This window comes from Montipora capricornis, chromosome 12, assembly GCF_036669925.1.
Source record: "Montipora capricornis isolate CH-2021 chromosome 12, ASM3666992v2, whole genome shotgun sequence".
Classification (NCBI taxonomy): domain Eukaryota; kingdom Metazoa; phylum Cnidaria; class Anthozoa; order Scleractinia; family Acroporidae; genus Montipora; species Montipora capricornis.
The window spans coordinates 21,845,994-21,864,711 of record NC_090894.1 but is presented as its reverse complement, the minus strand read 5'-3'; the positions used below and the strand labels follow the sequence as shown (position 1 = coordinate 21,864,711).

General features: G+C 42.2%; 2 protein-coding genes across 2 annotated transcripts in view; one reads left to right on the top strand and one right to left on the bottom strand.

Annotated features, from left to right (window-relative positions):
- Window positions 1-5,939, top strand: part of LOC138027078 (uncharacterized) — a 20,693-nt gene extending 14,754 nt beyond the window's left edge. The window contains exons 16-21 of the mRNA XM_068874579.1: window positions 9-75; window positions 804-886; window positions 1,601-1,622; window positions 2,991-3,065; window positions 3,742-3,781; window positions 4,168-5,939. Of these exons, the coding sequence (XP_068730680.1) occupies window positions 9-75; window positions 804-886; window positions 1,601-1,622; window positions 2,991-3,065; window positions 3,742-3,781; window positions 4,168-5,717 (1,837 nt within the window). The 3' untranslated portion in view covers window positions 5,718-5,939. The remainder of the gene's footprint in view (window positions 1-8; window positions 76-803; window positions 887-1,600; window positions 1,623-2,990; window positions 3,066-3,741; window positions 3,782-4,167) is intronic.
- Window positions 5,940-7,239: 1,300 nt separating this feature from the next.
- On the bottom strand, window positions 7,240-18,477 carry LOC138026793 (thymus-specific serine protease-like). The gene is given in 11 exon segments (XM_068874243.1): window positions 7,240-7,409; window positions 7,679-7,824; window positions 8,832-9,017; window positions 9,985-10,129; window positions 11,713-11,979; window positions 12,447-12,494; window positions 14,980-15,057; window positions 15,748-15,871; window positions 16,954-17,083; window positions 18,031-18,120; window positions 18,123-18,477. Coding segments are annotated over 11 exon segments (1,464 nt in total). The 5' UTR covers window positions 18,340-18,477; the 3' UTR covers window positions 7,240-7,376.
- Between the last annotated feature and the right edge of the window lie 241 nt (window positions 18,478-18,718).

The window sequence follows — 18,718 nt, the reverse complement described above, 5'->3', positions numbered from 1 at the left end:
GTATGCAGGGAGCATGAAGAAGCTGTCAACAGTAGAGAAAATTTGAAGAAAGTCATCAAATATTTTTGGTTTCAGGTAAGAAGGCAATGCTGTTAAGTTGTGTGGTTCTTGCGGCTTTACAGCAGACTATGGAATACGAAAAGGGTTCTTGAAATGTGTAAAAGAGCTATGAAGGAAATGGTTCATCCTTACTTTCAAGCATAGTTTAGCAAGGCAGAATTTAAAGCTAAAAGGGTACAGAAGTTGGCTGTCTGGCCTTTTGGCTCAGTCTCAGGTGAGCCCCTTTCTGAAAGTTGTGGGCCCAATTCCCGTTATGGTCAGAGTTTTTTTCTTCCACTGTGTGGAATAATTTCGATTGCTAGGGCAAATGCTCAGCTGAATCGTGTTTCTGGGATTTCTAGCACTATCAATATGCCAATTTTGGAATATCAAATATTCAGCTTGATAGTGAGGCAGTGAGGACAAAAACAATAGATAGAAACACGTTGGAATGAACGTGAAAAATATTTGCGTGTCATCCACTTTCCTTTGTCTTTATTCCCAGAACCTCTCTTCCAAGCCGAACTTTAATATATCGAAAAAGGCCTACCCTTGGATAGTTAAATTCTGTTGGCCGCAAAACAGTTGAGCTCTGTTCATACTAGCATTGTTTGACTGCGTCCTAAAAAACCAAGGTATAATATGGAACTAAAGCAAGGGCTTTCTTTAGCGAAGCACGGCAACCAGAGAAGTGACCAGTCAACCATATTCTGCTTACAAATGATCAAAATGTAAAGTGCTTAAACATTCATTTTTTTGTATAGATTCAAGAACAGAAGAGAGCCAATCAGCAGCAGTATCATAAAGAACGTCAAGTCAAGGCAGCAATTAAAATCCAAACATGGTGGTGAGTGTACCAGACAGTAACTTTTAGTCACAACACCCCTACAGGAGGTTTGTTTGGTCCGCAAAGGGTCCCCTATTGACAACTAACATCGCAAAGGGTTAATGTTGTTTATAGACTTTGCGCCTTAGGCCAATTGCATGGGATTGCGATGAGTTGTCATAGTTGTGTTGTGGGGTTGGATTGAAGTTCATGGCTTCCTTTACTAAATAATTTGCAGAAAGATACTAGTTTGCGTTTCTACCTCGTAAACATCGAAGCCCACTCTTATCTGAAGATTGGCTCCGAAATTGAAAGTGCGTTGCCTTAGTAGGCTGTTAAGGAAAATTGAAGCCCGACATACCGTGTCCGCTTTAAGATCATCGTTATGATCGTCTTCGTCATCCTCTCCTCCTCATTTTTTTGTAGTAGGATTCAAATTTACACGGTTAGAGTGTCGCACCGGCATCGCGAGGTCACGGGTTCAAACCCCGCATATTAAGGAGCAGGGGCTAGCGTAGTGGTGAGAGCAATCGCCTCGCACCAATGTGTTGTCATAGTTGTTTTTGTCGAAGGAGTTGTCGTTTCTTAACGAATTATTGGTGGAAAGACTTCAACCTTCTCTCTTACAATCATTTTTTAAACAAAGAGGAAGCAATAGTAAAACGTGAGAGGAAGTCTTTCTGGTGGAGGCTTGAAAGGTCTGATTTTTTGCTATTTCATTGCCTTTTATTTTAGGAGAGGATACATGTCAAGAAAGGTAATATGTTTTTCTCGGCCCGTACCTTGAGTTACGGTACCGTTTTGGGGGTTTTAGTCTAATTTAATTTGTGTTCCGAGAGTAAACGGTTCGTTTCAACATTTTGAAATCAAATTTCGCGCCAAAAAGACATTCTTGTCACCAGAGCCTCGGATCTTATGTCTGCGCATGATCCGAGGCTCTGGGCTCTTCACAAAAACCAATGAGAGGACACTTTTTTTCAGGGTTCCCCAGAGCTCCTCTCTCTCTCAGTCATGCGCAAAAGAGAAGCTCTCTGGGGTCGAGATTGGCCTAAAAAATAGTCGTGCAAGCGGTGAAAGCGCGCCAAAATTTCGTGCTTCTGCGCTTGCGTGTCACGTTATGCTTATGTTTAAACCGATGTGTTAATACCGTGTTTATCATTGCATCGTACGTGGTAATAAGGCCTAATGAATATGGGGTTTTTGTTCCGTCATAGCAATAGGTGACGTAATCGATACTTCATAAAGCACATAAGTTTCCAATCACAATGCATAGTACCAAACGAATACTTGCGAATTTTAAATGTATTTTGCAATATAAGAAGTGTTTAACAAGTATTTAGTGGTGCTGTATTTTTCAGTATAATAAGGATAAAATGCGGATCACCAGTGTTTTTGAATGTGGTTATTATAAAATGTTTAACCCTTAGGCTCGATTACCAGCCGCTGTTTCGAGAAATGAGCCAGCGCTCTCTCCCGAAACCACTCGGGGAGGACACCCGAAATCGAGTGAGCGGCGGAAATCGAGCCTATCTAAAACATGGCGGTCGTTAGTGCGAGGACTACTTCTATGTTTGGTCTATAACCCGCACTTCAAATACACGAGCCCAGCAAATTGACCTGCTCCCAACAGAGTGGCTTCATAGCTCAGTTGGTAGAGCATTACACCGGCATCGCATGGGTCATGGGTTCGAATCCCGTTGGAGACACCTGAAAAATTCAAGCCTGCGTAGCAAGCGTTCCTGTTCGACAGAAGAGCTCCGAAACGATTTTCCGGAAACTGGCTGCGCGAAAGTTGGGGCAAGAGACTGCCCCAACTTTCGCGCGGCCAGTTTCCGGAAAATTCTGTCGAACAGGAACGCTTGCTACGCAGGCTAGAATTTTTCAGGTGTCTCCAAGGGACAATACCAAACCTTCACGATGGCGTTATTTGACTACAACTACCAGAATTCAGAATTCCCAGTGGGGTAAAAGTAATGATAGCTCTAATTAGCGTGAGACAAGCAAAACCTGAAGGATTCTGGTAATTGTAGTCAAATGGCGTCATCATGCAAATGTCCTGTGGCTTAAATTGTCCAGATAAGTGCGTGGATGACTTATACGTTGACTTTTTCATGTTTTTCTATAGGCTTTGCCCATGGCTTACAAAAGCGAGGACGAAGTTGGCACTCTCTTTGAATTTTGTCGTCATATTCAGATGCAGGTGATAAATGTGTAAACGATTGAAGAAGTTAAGAAACCAAAGCGAGCAAGCAAATTCTTTTCTTCAGTAAAAGTTGTCGTGGTTTTGAACAATAATGGAATTAGTATTAGCCTGGTATGCTCCCTTCAATTTTTTTTCTGCATTTTATTTTTTGTTGCAATGCTTTTTTAAAGCTCCTCCAATTAACTATTATTTATTTATTTATTTATTTAGCCCTCCAATGTTATCTCCGGTCGATCCGTTAGGATCCGTTAGGTTTACAGTGTCTGAGATAAGTAGTGAGATGCACGGTCGCGTTGCCCTCTCTCTCTTCTCAGCTAACATAAATATAAACTGCTTGAAATACCAAGCGAAAAAATAAAAATGACTGCTTTTGTCAACTGTGTAGTTACAAATACGTAGTTGATCCGGTGGGGTAGGGAATGGGAGGGGGTACTGAATTAACCCTTTCATTCATTGCGTAGTCACGAGAATTTGGTGTCAGATCACGCCTCTTGAGCTGATAATAATCTTCATTCTCAATAACTGTCTGACTGAAATTTCATTAAAATTGTGAGGAGAATTTATACACTTATCACTCCTGGGAGTCGGAGGGTTAAATTTAACCTGTATCTTTGCCGTCACTACATCAAGCAAAAAGACGATAACTTTGTTTCTTTTTTCTTTCGCTCTCTAGCTCGATGAAGTCAAATCAAAGCTTAATAAATTCGTCCAAGGTAGGAGATAATGTCCTAATACTGTTTGCAAAAATGATGAAATGTTTCTAATTTACTTTGAGTTTAACCAAGAGTTAAAAAATTGTAACTGGGAGGAGTGGGTGAGTGACTGGATGGAATTAAGTGTCTTGTTTAAGGGAACGACACGCCTCGAACCAGCGACCCAGAGATCGAAAGTCCGACGCACTGACCACCACACCACACCAGAGGGTGGAGAGGGACAAATGTGTTCGGTTTTAAACAGCATTCGTTTCCGCAACTTCAGTTCAATGTAGGATGGTCCTGATAAAATCTTTTCCCTCGTCCTACCTAAGCACCTCCGGGCAAAGGGGCAAGGGAAGTCTTCCAGATCGTTAAAACTTGCTTATTTGTTTTGTTTTCTTCAGGAGAAGGACAGGATTCATTCCCTGGCTTGAAACTAATACCTGCAGATACTGTGCACCAAGTTGACAAATTTGTTGATCAACAGTCGGGTGATAGTGAAGGCAAGGGTGTTGTTGCTGTTCCCTTAGAGTCAGGACATGCACATAATGTTTCAACTGACCAAGAGGTGCCGTCTCAAAATGGCATCGGCCCAAGTCATATTATACCTCTAAGGGATGAGGTGGAAAGAGCTGAGGACGAATTAACAACGAAATTAGCGGATCAAGTGATCCAAGAGGTGTATAAAGTTGCTTTGACAGACCATCTAAGCGGTACGGAGGTGAACGACATATGTCCATTAAACCTCAATGGGAATCAATTGGTGGACAATGTGGATGAAACGACTTCAGAGGGTAATGATGAGCAGGTTGTTGAAGAATCGGAACTCGGTCCTGCGGGTTTGGACTTGAGCAAAGCAGCGCCTGTGGAATGTGATCCTGTTCACAAAGATGAGCTCAAATCGATGTCATTTAACGGACAAGAAAGTGCGTCACTTGAAACTGAGGCTTGTAATAATGGAGTTAAGGTGCAAAACGAGGATTCTTTCGAGGCTCGAGGTGATGATAAGTGCCTGGGATCTGGACCCAATATCAAAGCACAGATGCAGCAACGTTTGTCGGAAGACAACACAGATGTAGGTATACCAGCGATAATAGTTAGCAGTCCTATGGGATCGGATGATGAAAGTTATGATGATGCTGAAGGAATAGAAGTTGAAACGAAGGTGAAACAGCGTGTTGCAGGAAACCAGGTTTTAGATGAAAGACTTTTGGATACTGCGGCATCACAGAAGTCGCAAACAACTGTGCACGTAATAACTGCTGAAAAACAAAAAGGGAAGGAAGAACAAAGTACCGACTCTGTCTTGACTTCTGAAGAGGTTGTTAGCAGAACACAAAGCCAAGGAAGAGTTTCAACTCAGGACAGCCCCATTGAAGCTCAAAGAATCGTTCCAAATTTGGGTGAACGGGCCATCAACTTGCTCTCGCAACTTCGGTTTGAGATCGCAAGTATGAAGTCGGCTCGACTGAGCGGTGTGTTGCCGAGCATCGCTCCGGAAAATGATGATAATGATCTCGGGGGGGAAAATAAAACTGCAGTTGCAGGTTTGGTATTACAAGAGCGTGACTTTTCACACCCGACGTTGCAAGAGCATGACAAACATCAAGTAATGTCGGATACGTGTGGCACATCTGATCAGACATCAAGAAAGGGAGACACACCTGAGACTCTGTCTCTTGAGCGAGACGTAGTTCAAGCAACATCCCAGGAACACCAACCAGTAACGCAAGATAGTTCGCTACTTCAGTCAGCTTCACGGGAGCGTCTTTTTTCTGATGACGCCTTGCTAGATTTCGCTACCCTTAAGCGTGACCCTTTCCAGGTGGATTCCGCTTCAACAGTCACTTATAGATTACCGTTGTTTGAAGACGTGGATAGCACTTGTACATCACTTTCGCTGGATGATTATGACCCTGGAGTCGAAGAAATACCAGATATGCCCTCGGGGTGAAAAAGGAAAGCGAGTACATGAATTCTTACTCCCAGGTCAAAAAAGCAGGGAGGAGAAGGGGGAGGCAGAGTGGAATACGAGTACTGTTGAAAAGGCGATGATTAGAAAAATGAGTAATTAATAAATAACGGTAAAGTGACGGTAAAAGAAGGAATTCAAATCATGCTGGATTGTAGGATGTAATGCTTAGAGTGTAAAATTACGTAAATGTAATTTTCCCCCATATGTCTGTCGTTGTTCCGATTGGTTTACTCAGTCAATAATCTGAAAAGCTCAGAATTTAGGGAATTGTTAGTTGTATTCAAAGGAAAGGGTACTTTGGTGTGTTGCATTTAAAGCAGTTTTGCGGCGGCGGGTTTGATGCGGATCTGCCACTGAACAGACGCAAGGCAATATGGAAATAATAAAGAATTAGAAGTTTTTGTTGAAGGCATCAGCTACACGGATCGTAGGTGAGAACCAATCAACTTCTTACAGTATATGAAGGTCAATATATAGAAGAGTCATGTAGTAACGTTTGTGATTGGATTTTAGTTTAAGAATTTCCTTATTTGGATGCAACGTAGCTCGTGCATTTTCCCGCTCGTGCAGCTTGTTATTTTTGTCCATATTTGGGCATAAAATTGGCGTCCAGAAATCCCCCTGCTTTGTTCCAAGGAAGAGAGTTGCAAGTTATACGCTTCATGGTTATTTGCCAAAATATTACTCGCAATAGGCCAGTTTCGTATTCTAACAGTTGGACTGGATCTAGCATGAAATGGAGGCTAATGCGGGCAAAATAATTTGCATTTGAGAAGATTTGCCCGCATTAGTCTCCATTTCATGCTAGATCCAGTCCAACCGTGATATATTCTCACAATCACGTCATAAATGAAAGTTTCTGCGATTCATGTATCTCTTTCAAAGGTTTTAGTTGTGGTAATAGAAAAATTCAAATTTACATATTCCCTTTAAGGGTTTCATTCGATTGACCGTATTCCGGAATAAGAATACACGGAATAGAAGTTAGAAATCCTTCGTTTTTACGGGGATTCACATAAAAATGGGCCCTTTGCAGCTGGCGATCACATGGTACAGAAACCGCCATACTGCAGAGCAGATTGCGCACTAGGACATCTAAAACAACGTAACTAAATTTAAATTTTCTTTGTTTTAGGTGTCCCAGTGGGCAAGTTGCTCTCTAGTATGGCGGTTTTTGAAACCATGTGATCGCCAGCTGCAAAGGGCCCATTGTGAGACACACTTGCTTAAATGTTCTTTTAAACATATCGTTACCATCCTCGTTGCTTGAAAACGCTAGACATACCGTTTTAAATCATCACTTCACGTATTATTCCGGAATAGAGGCAATCGAACGAACCCTAAGACAAAGTTTGAACCCCACGGGCATAAATTCACCGAAAAGTAACTCTGATAGGAGTCTTCGGCCAGCGAGGGGGCCTAAGTCCAACAACTTTGACATTGTTGATCACCGAATTTACAGTTGTTTGCTCAGTAACCTGGCATTGATAGAGACCTCATGTCATCATGTAAATTTTATTATAATTCTAATTAGTCAACATTAACATTAGAAAAGCACAAACAGGTAACTTAGCTACAGCTATAAAATGGTTTCAACTGGATCTCTAGTGAATCGTTCATCTTGGCTTCTCAGGGATGTTATAGCCACATGCCAACCAGGCGTGAAACCTCCTGCAAAAGGGAATAGCAAATCTTAAAACTCGATGGTAGAGTACACTTTCGAAAACTCAAATGCGGATCTATGGATACGGTGGCATTAAAAAAACCAAACAATCACCTCAACATCAAAACCTTTTACTCGGATTTTTAACGAAGGAACCGGTCATAGCTAGCCTCGCGTCTCTAGAGAATTCCTCCCTACGAAAGCATCTTACGAGCGCGTTTCCGCGCATACTTGACACAGTCACTGGCTAAAATTCCGTTTGTAAAATAAGACGCACCTGTCTTGCTTGGCGCAAAGCCGGTGGGTCGTCTGGTGAATCGGAATTCATATTTGCGCAGTGCGCAGTTCCGGGGATAAAAATGGCCACTTGAGAGGAGGTCTGATTTGAAAGCACACTCAAAGCATGCCAAGGATCAATTGAACCTGCGAAAGAAATTAACATTGCGACAAAACAAAGGTGAGTATAAATGAATAAGAAATAGTCGCTGTCTGCTTTTTATTATATGCTTGGGAGTCCGAATTTTCTGGTATCGTGCTCTCGATATATCTTCTCAGCAATTCCTGGCGGATCATTTCACTATTTTCCCATATATTTTGCCTTCTTCTCAACCATCTCCCTCCAGCAGCTACGTGTGTCGCCCCTTTGGTTCCTCGAAATAGGAGGAAATGTTACCGCTTATCTATCAATAGAGAGATTTAGCACGCAAACGGCAAAGGTGATCACGTGACCATAATTTTCCCGCCATTAGTAGGCATTTTCGTGTTTGCCGCATACGTGAAAATTTCCTTCTCGTTTTCCATAAGAAGGTCTTTGCGGGAAAAAAGTACCCCAAAACCATTTTCCGTTATGCCAAAGGAGGAAAAAATTAGATTTCATAGTTCATATCTGACTTCTTGCTGCAATAGGCCTTTTGCAACTAACGATCACATGGTAAAAAATCCGCCATGCTGGAGGGCAAGCTCATTATTATTCCCCCACTGAGACATTAAAACAAAGAGACCTGAACCAGTCAAGCTTGACTTGTCTTTGTTTTAATGTCCCAGTTAGGGTTAAAACCCTAACCCTAACCATGGCGGATTTTGTAACATGTGATCGTTAGTTGCAAAAGGCCTATTTTCTTCATGAACTCACGTTGACCGACAAAACAGCTTCATCGAAACTCAAAATTTGACGGGTAAGGATTTTCACTTTAGATAGCGTCTTTTTCTACAAGCAATGTTTTAAAAAGACTCCGCGTTGTGTTTTGCTTTTTAGTAACTAAATGCTCGAGTTGCCGTGGGTCACGTGAAGCTCAAGTCACAACCTTCTCTCTATTTTAGGTGAAACGGTTTCACGTATTACAACGTGATACTAAATCTCTCTAATAACTGAACACAATACCGTCATCTGCACTTTTCAAATTAGGTACTTTCTGTCTTGATTCCCTCACCATTGACAAACACGGTTTTTGATCCTTTAGGCTTATCTCCGCCATAATTATAATTCGTAAATGCCACATTCTCGAAGACCTGTTTGGGTGGAATACCGAAAATGTCCGAGCAGATGCCGAGGAAATGGGAAAGATCAGCCGAGCGATTGGAGAATAAGCAACTTGTATTCTTATCACAAGTCTGATCTGGAAAAGAAGAAACATCACCGAGCTGGCATTTAATGATGGTACCGGCGCGCCCCTTATTAAATAGGCGATAGGGAGGTTTAGCACAACACGTGTCCGACTACAACCGGAAGTGACCTGTTTTCTGTTACCTCGTGTTGATACTTCCACAAGCATTTTTTCCCAATTGGTTGAGAGACTGCTGTCCCGGCATGCGAAATATTCACAAAAAACGTCTCGTGATTGGAGTACCAATATTCTGTACTGACCGTGCGCATTAGTTAAGGAACGAAAATTTTCCAAATGCGCGTGCTCAGAACTGAGAACTCGTAGTCGTAGTCCTCGCACTAGACTTGCTCCAAGTCGCGCTCTCGAAACCCTTAGATTGAGAAGTCAAAGCGAACTTGACGTGCAGTCGCGAAGCGACCGAACGATCGACAATTCACCAAACCAGTCGTCTCTCAGCGGGAAAAAAATTTAAAGGACTTTGAGAAAGCCTAGCGAGCAACTCGCACGAGATTTATTGTAATCGATTCTGGAATACACCGGTTAAATAATCCTTTTGTGCTATATTATCTCACTTTTTTAGTATATACTAAAACAACTATTGATCAGTGTAGGTGGCTAGTGGTGGATATTTAATCTCAACGCGAATATCCACCATTTCGGTGACTAGTTGTTAATTTATAAATGTGTTGTATAAAATAAGTGTGAATTATAGAAACAAAACGAACTCGCAAAGTTACCGCTTCTTTTATTGCGCATCTCAGTGAGCGAACAACTGAGCTTGCCGTCGTTTTGTTTGAAGGATAAAAATTTGATCTAACGTGTCCGTTTTGACTGAATCCAGTGAAAACGAAGAGCAACTATCTTAAATTAGACGAGAATGCGTAGCGCTCATATGTCACCACACTCCATGCCTCCGTCTGCCTCCGTATGGTGCGCTGGCACGTCTAATATAAATACGATATGAGAAGTAATCACTTACAGTAGCCAAACTCGGAACATGTTTGATAAGTCCACTGGCGATCCCACGATTGGCCTGTCGGATCTCGTTTCGTTTTTTTTAACGAACTGAGGAAGCTTGCGTAGTTGTTGTTCATGCACGACAGCCCTGTAGACGGGACAAACGTCTGGAAGAAAAAGAGGAACACAAAATCGAGTCGAACAGTCGTGCGCGATTACTTAAACCAACATGCATGTCAACAGACATTATTTTCAATATTATCATCCAACTTCAAACCTGATCTGTGCCTTTTCTTTACCAGAAGAGGTGGGATACGTCCTGGGAACCAGGTTGCATCGTCATCATAATCATTACCTCCACCAGGTCTCATTTGCTCAAAGGCCCCGAATAACTTAATCCGATGGATAAATCACTATCCGACATGTTCACTTTGGGCAAAGATTTCAGTATTTGTTAACGTAACCATGAATATGCACGCTCTAAGTACATCTAAGTACATACATACATACATAATTGACCGCTCCCCATGGGGACTTTTCAGGGCCAATGAAACACAATGAACGAAACAACAACTGTTAAGAATCCCAACTGGCCGGAGACAAACCAGTTGGCTATTTACAAGTGCAGCTGCCGGGGAAGTTGAACCAGGGACTACCAGGAACAAATTCAACGAGTGGTCAGAGCGGGTCTTCAACCCGGGATCACAGGATCTCAAGGCAAGCGCCCTAACCACTGGGCCACACTGCCTCCAGTAAAGGCGTGTACGGAAACCTTAACCAAAGTTTAACGTGGAGTATAATTTTATACTCTGGATGGTGGGTGACCTATGCTCTGGATAACGCTATCTTCGAACAACTGGAGTCAGAAGAACAACAACATCATCCTCACATCACTTTCGCGACCAGCCAATTTCGTACCAAGGACCATTCCCTTGAACGCCACCTGCCCCACCCAAGTTACATCACAATCATCGTCATTCAATTCTACCAGGAGCTAATCATTACGAGCGAACAATTGTTAGCCCTCCCCTCAAACATGATTACTTTTACAATCAGGTCTCCCACGTTTGCTTATTTTAAATTTATACCTGTTTGGCGTTAACAGTGCGTGTTAATTGACTAAGAACCACAAAACTTGGAGGAAAGCTGCTCTAATTATAGACGGTCAGGGAAAATGACCCAAGGAGAAAAGATACGATAGTTGCAGCTTTCGAGTCCTTAGAGAGCTTTAGATTCTAGGACGAGAACGACTACGAGTACGAAATTTTCTCATAGAACAACAGTGAGCACGCGCAAACCAGCGTCATTTTGGCGGGAAAAACGTTATCGTCGTCATTTTAGAACGAGGTTTTGCAAAGATGTCGTCGTTTCAAAACAAGTCAACAACAGGGTAGCAGTTTTGGCATTTGTCGATCAGCAAAAAGGCCCAGACAACAGCAATAAGAATAACCGAGCAACCTATTCTGCTAACAAAGAGTAAGATTAATCGTACGGGTTATAAACTTTTCAAGTATTTTCGCTAAAAACTGCCAGTCAAAACTCGTACTCGTCCTCGTCCTAGAATCTAAAGGTCCCTATTAACTTCTGATGCAATCCTCCCACTACCACAGCCATCATTAACAATTAAGCCATCGTCTACATTGTTATTTGCATTGTCAACTAAAATCTTCCTTGTGACCACACCCATCATCATCCCTCGCGAGTCAGCTTCATTTGAATCGGCGTCACCAAGTTCGCCATCTTTCCTTACCTGAACAAATTGAACGAGGTTTTCATAAGGTGTCAAGTGGGCGGGGGTCATGTACTGACACACAGACGCTATGGAAAATCCGCCGCCTTCTTCGTTATACTGAACAATCGAGTCAAAAATATTGGCAAGATTCAGTGAAAAAAGCCAAGTATCATTCGTGCTGGAAAGATTCTTGCAAGACAAGAAATCGCGCTCCAGTGTTGTAAATTCTTTCTCTGCGATCAGCTGATCCACTTCATCAAATGCGTTTTTGATGTTGTCACGGCACTGGAAGTAAGAGAAGAGAAAATAAAATCTCTATTTAGACACGGTAAATCATTGGACAAACTAAAAATAATGATAGGCTTTAATTAAAGGTGGTTTATTTTTATGATTGTAATGTGCATCTCCGATACGTTCAAGATAAAGTTCGTTTTACGAGGCTCTTGAATTGCCCAAAGGATTCAACATTTCTTGCCTGCTAGGGCAGGTTATTCCACGGAAGTAACAAAAGTGCCCAACTAAATCGGCAGGAAGAGACTGAGCCGCACTATACCTAAAAGCATAGTTAAAGTTAAGGGAACTTCTAGAGAAAGTTAACAAACAACTGAACCCCTTGAATGAAAAATGATCGTCTTGTTCGCCTAGGTAAATAGAAAATGGTAAACGAAACCCTACGCTGCGTCAATAATGGCTGCCCCTGAGACTTTTCACCGAGGAAAATCTTCGGTGAGAAGTTGATTTTCCACTCTTACTTTTTCAGATCCACCGACCAGCGCAGAAGTAAAGCTACTAGCCACAACCTAAAAGGAAACAATGAATTGGAATTACACTGAAGCGAGAAGATTGAAAATGTAAGTAGACCAAATTAAGAAGACCTCAATCCCACCTAATATAATATGCACATGTGGCGTAATCAGTGATACCGCAGATTGATTGGTTGATGTTGACAATACACTGCAAGAAACATCGTTCAAAATATAGACAGCCTTAAAAATAGCGTAGTAGATAAAGTCGTGAGTTGCGTGCTCCACGTCGTGCACTCCTGCTGCACAACAGTCTGAACGCAAATATGGAAGGAAAAATTGAGTCGCTAAAATTCACAACAGAAACGCTTTCCATACGTAGCACAGTTGGATTTGCGTCTTCACCATATATTAGGGAGCTTAAGATCTACGACGACGACGTCAACGAAAACGCCACAAAACAATGATATCATCGGTTAAAAGAGCATAAATAATCGTGCTGCACGTGCAGCACGGATTTTAGCTCATATTTTTGCGGTTCTCTGCGTGACGACGACGTGAAATCACTAAATTTGAGGTTTTGACGACAACGTGAGCATGCAACAGAGAATCTTTCATTCTCTATTTTCAGTCTGAAACCGCTCGTACCAATTTATTTTTAGAATACTTCGCCCACATTGTACGAAGTGAACGTGATGGAATAATCGCGAAAGACTTTTACTAGCGCGAAGTTCTATTTTGAGGTGACGTTTTCGTCGACGTCGTCGTTGTAGATCTTAAGGTCCCTATTAGGGAGCTTAAGCAACGACAACGGCGACGGCAACGAGAACGTCACGAATTTGAAAATATTGAGTGGGTAAAAACAACAGCTTTGCACGCCCTGCACGTGCGTTTTTCACTTTTGTCCATTCCCATGGTTGCCGTCGTCAGCAAAACAATAGGGAGCTTTAGCAACGACAACGGCGACGTCAACGAGAACGTCACAAATTTGCATATTTTGTGCCTAAAGACAATAGCTTTGCACGCTCTGCACGTGCGTTTTTCATTTTTGTCTATTTCATCGCCGTCGTCAGCAAAACAAGAACGTGAAATGATCAAATTTGAGGTTTTATGAAGGACGTCAGCATTTGAAGATTATTTTTCATTTTCTCCCCTAAATAAAGCGCCGCTCATAACGTTTTCATTCCTGAGGGGCTGCCATACCTTTCTCACATTAAAAATCTTGGAATAGTCGTGAAGTGATTACAATAATGAGAATTTTCGTTTTGTGATGACGTTCTCGTTGCCGTTCCCGTCGTCTTTGCTAAAGCTCCCTAATAACGTGAAATAGCCAAGTTTTGGTTTTATGAAGAACGTCAGCACTTGAGGATAAATTTTCATTTTCTCTCCTAAAATGGAGTGCCGTTCCGACTGGTGTCATCTTTGAGGAAATACCACACCCTTGTCATATTAAAAACATTGAAATAGTCACGAAGCGATTAACATAACGCAAATTTATATTTTGAGATGACGTTCTCGTTGCCGTCGCCGCTGTCGTTGCTTAAGCTCCCTACTAGGGAGTTTAAGAAACAACGAACACCATGGCAACGACAAAGCCACAATACAATAGCTGTGGTTACACACACCTTGGGTTTGGGGCCCTCCGGAGGGTAAATGACTTGGGTTTGGTTCAGCTCAGGTTTCATGTTACCCTATGGGATGCGGTTTCACAGTACAAGACTCCCCTCAGAGTAAATATAATTGGTTATGAGTTCACTAAACTTGCAAATTAGTTCTGCTTTACGATTGGCTAAGCCACCTCAGGGAGCAGATAAACCGTACTTTTCAGGTCAGGAACGGTAATTGGAAGTTCTTTTGTTCTTTTTTATGTATCTACGGAATTAACCCTAGGGCAGTCTCAGTCTAGGGAAAGCGGCTACACACAAAAACGTCCTTGCCCGTGGGCAAACGCGCTATTTACCCATGGGTAAAAGGGCTAGTGTAACCACAGCTAATAATATCATCGGCAAAAATGGAAAAGTAATCGTGCTCCACGTGCGTTATACATTTCAGAACTTATTTGTGTGGTACTCTTCTCCAGGTGATCTGGTGACGTAATTTGGAGGACTGGGAAGAAAAATTTTAACGCCGTATCCCCCAACCGCGCGCGGCCTTAGGTTTGGTTTCCAAATTTCCTGTCGTATTTTCATCGCCAAAACTCAACAGATAATTCCGTGTCTCCCACATTTCCTGTTACTGAATGAACATTTAAGTGGAAACCGCCGAGATAACCTAGCTCACTCTAACCATGTTCGTCAGGGTGCAGTTGTTAAAGCCCTGTTAAGTTAACCCTTGGTTACTTTAAAAAGTTTCCATAAGATTTTTAGCCTTCACTTTTCAAGTGCTTTCCTTCTGAATAAAACTGCATTGTCAAGGGTTTTTTGAAGGGCAAAATCGAAACCTCCGTTGGTATTTAATCGCAACTGAGCGCAGCTATAAAAGACATACCCAGCCTCTCCTTCAACACCCGAAAACTGAGGAAGCATCGAACTTCATAGCTTACGTTGTTGTATTCCTTGAAATCTGTCTTTGCCTCAACTGGAGCTGAGGAAGCAACTGCTCCTGAAACCAGGTTAGGGTACTACGTCGAAAAAAAGGAAGAGGAGGAGGAAGTATTGTTAAATGAACATCATAACTACAGAGCTGGCATTTTCCATGGGAACTGTAAAACCGACGGCTATGAAGGCACGAATGTCACCATCATCATTATTGTTGTTGTTATTTATTGTGGTTGCCATCTGTCTTCTCAGTGGTTAAGGAAAAAGCTAAGGCAGTTGCCTAAGGCTAATTCTGGGAATCACTGTTGCCTTTTAAGGACGGTGCCTACTATTGGTATTGCGCATACGTTCTGCGCATCTCCAGAACTCGGATTTCCCATCGCCGATTCCTACTAATACAGGGATATTTTTGCGCGGTTCAAAACTATCCGGAGAAAGTAGATCTTAGTAAGTAGTCTTGGTATCCAAAAAGAAAATTGGGGGTAACCATGCATTTTTGAGAGATAATCAAGCTTTAATTTGGGAAAGAACGCCATACATTGCTTTGTATTTTAATAACACTTGTTAAGATCTACATTTCCTGCATAATCACACACCGGGGCAAAAATATCTTTAATTAGTAGGCACCGTCCTTAAATAACAAAAGCAAGAACAACATGGCTGGTCGCATTTTTCTGCTACTTTCGTAGGCAATACACCTTTAACAAATTGTCAATGTCCTATGCAAAATCGAAAGGGACTGTACCAGGTCCAAACTGTCGTGTAAGCCTCACCTTGAGTTTGAACCAAGCCGCAAGGGAACCTGGATACGAGCCGCCATATGCAATCCACTTATTCTTGTCCGTCATGCCGTACGAATCCCGAGCAAAGACAACGAAAGCGGCCAAGTCAGCCAGGCTGTTAACGAAAAAAACTCATCTTTTCAATACTTGCAATGAAACGTGTGTTTGTTTAAAGCAAAAGGACTGAGTTGAGTCAGGTTATCCTTCTGCGAAAATACTCGGCACGGAAATGTATCGGTTTAAAATAAAAAATAAAAATAAAAAGTATTCCTGCGGGTTCACTTGATATGATATGAGATACGTTAAATACACTAAAGCGCTCTTTACGAAACAACGACGACTCAGAGAAGAACGAGGACGCCTCAAAACAATAGGTTTACATACAAAGAGATGAAGATCTAATCAGCGATATTAAAAAGAAATAGATTTTGGCATGAATTAGTGCTTCTTTACTCCAAATTGCACGAGAAAATCATGTGACTTTTTTATTAATAATTTACATTAAAAAATTGCCCGATAGCTTAACATAACTACGCGCACCTGTATCAAAACCAAATTTTGCACACTCCAGGGATCTCATTTGATTGGCTACCTGTACCCTGGTCCCAGAAGTTTTTCTTGAGCCACGAAAGAGCCGCGAAGCGGCGAAAAGAGAAAAATCCTCTGGTTACCTTGGACTTGAATCTCACTTTCATGCAGACGTCAGCTGTCAAACGCGTCAAATGGTTAATTACAAAAGGGACCAATGGCAACTTAGCAATCACGCGTCGCCTCGGTATTACCAATCAAACGAACCAATTATGTCGATTTGCGCGTTTGCAAAAATATCAATCAATCCGGGCTTTGAGGGTCAGATCCTGACCCTGGTGAGATTCAAGTCCAAGGTAATGTAATAGCAGATTTTTCGCTTTCGCCGCTTCACGGCTCTATCGTGGCTCAAGAAAAACCCCTGGGACCAGGGTGGGCTACCTGTGAATGTCTATGATCATTGACCAATTAGAGAGCTCTGTTTATGATCTCTTTTTGCACTGCATTACCTCTCTTCTGCATCGCGTTACCTGAAAACTGTATTTCTCTTAGCCAATCAAAATGGAGAATTTTTTCATGTATAATATTAATTTAAGTCGTAAAAAAAAATAAATTCATACTTTAATAAATCCAACGCATTTGGAAAGAAAGACATGATTGGCAACATACGCTTGTGAGCTTGAAAGAAAAGTTAAGTTGTAGTCGTCCAAACAGCTTTCAAAGGTACTTAATCCATAGAAGCGGTGCTCCACTCCAAAGATCAATCCACCATATTCTTCTGCCATGTCCACAATGTGTCCTGAAAAGTGTTTATAACAAAGAAACATTGATCCTCAGGATAGAAACGAAGACGACCACAATGCATAGAGAAGAAAATGCTAAGGTGCGTAATAAGAGTGGCATTATTAAAGAATGGTAACTATGTTAAAGTAGACAGCTGACAGCCTCTCTTTAAGCTCCAACGAGTTGTGCGATACTGAGACCCCGTTTATATGAAGAAAGTTGGCCTGGGTAAAAGGGTCACCTGCCTTGCGGGTCAACTTTTCCCGACCGTTTACATGAGTAAAGTTGTCCCGGTTGACCGAGTCAAAGTTAACCCTACTAAATTATTCATTGGCCCTACTTAATAATTCATAACTTCAATATCCCTCTTTCCGCTGGATTTCTATGTTTTAAATCACTCACACGGTGACTGTTGACTTAGATTTAACTTCTTTGATAGCAATTTAAGCCACAATGTTCGTTTTAAAGATGAAACACGGACGTCAATTTCCGATACGTGAAGTTGTGTCCCGGCTGACCGAGCCAAAGTGTTCATATGAAGAAAAGTTGGCCCGGCTAGGAGGGTGACTCTACCGTCGAAAAAGGGTGACTTGCCTAGGCGGGTCACCCTTCTAGCCGAGCCAACTTTTTTTCTTATGTAAACGGTTTGCCGCGTTTTTAGGAAATGTAAGAAAATTTGCCTCGCTCAGGGTAGCTCGGGCAGGCGAGTGACCCTTCTACTCGGTACAACTTTTCTGCATATAAACGGGGCCTGAGAGTCACACCAAGGAAAGATTGTCTCGCCCAAATCTTTCCGACCTATTCTCGAGTGTATCGGTAATGCACAAAGGGAGGCTGCAAGTAGCCTTCGAGGAGGCTCCCGCGCGCAAAGAGATAGCCCGCTTGCAGCCTAGGGTGCAAAGCAAGCTCACGAAAAGATGATTAAATTGACATATTGAAAACCTGAGAAATTCAGTAACTGACCATAGTCAATGAAGGCTTCAGACATCTTAAATTCTCCCCCGATGTACAGGAAGACCGGTCCATCAGACTTCCTCCAGTAACTTGGATTTACCAGTAACGCTGCTTAAATGTGACATTTTTCTCTTTAGCAGCAACGTGATCCACTGGCTGCGTAATCGTGTGTTCCTCGATCGCGTCGTGACGCGCTGATCGCAAATATTGATTTTTGTGAACAAGATTGCGGAAGTTGATGGATATTTCAGTTCGAAAACACGAAACGCGTAGAGCGAAGATTATAAGGAGTACGAAAGGCTGGCTTAATCGCACCATGCCGAACGAACAACCTGCCTTCTTGGAAAATAAACAAACTGTTATTCAGAGCAACTTAACGTGCTCTCAGTTAAATTCACCGTACAATTGCAGTGCGAAATCGATTATCACCGTACGTCATCAACCTGCAATACATATCCACAGGCAGACACCTAAGGATGCGAGAGCGCGTGCCGTCACGTTATTTTGAGACAGTTGTAACGGCCGAATCAACCGATCCAGGAAAATTTCCCATACAAACTTCAAATCGCAGAGCCTCTCTAAACTCACCTGCTAGCAGGGTGAGTCGGCAGTTACAACTGTCTCAAAATAACGTGACGTCACGCGCTCTTGTCTGCCTAAAAACGGTCAAATAGGACTCCTCTGCTCCCTGTGGTGC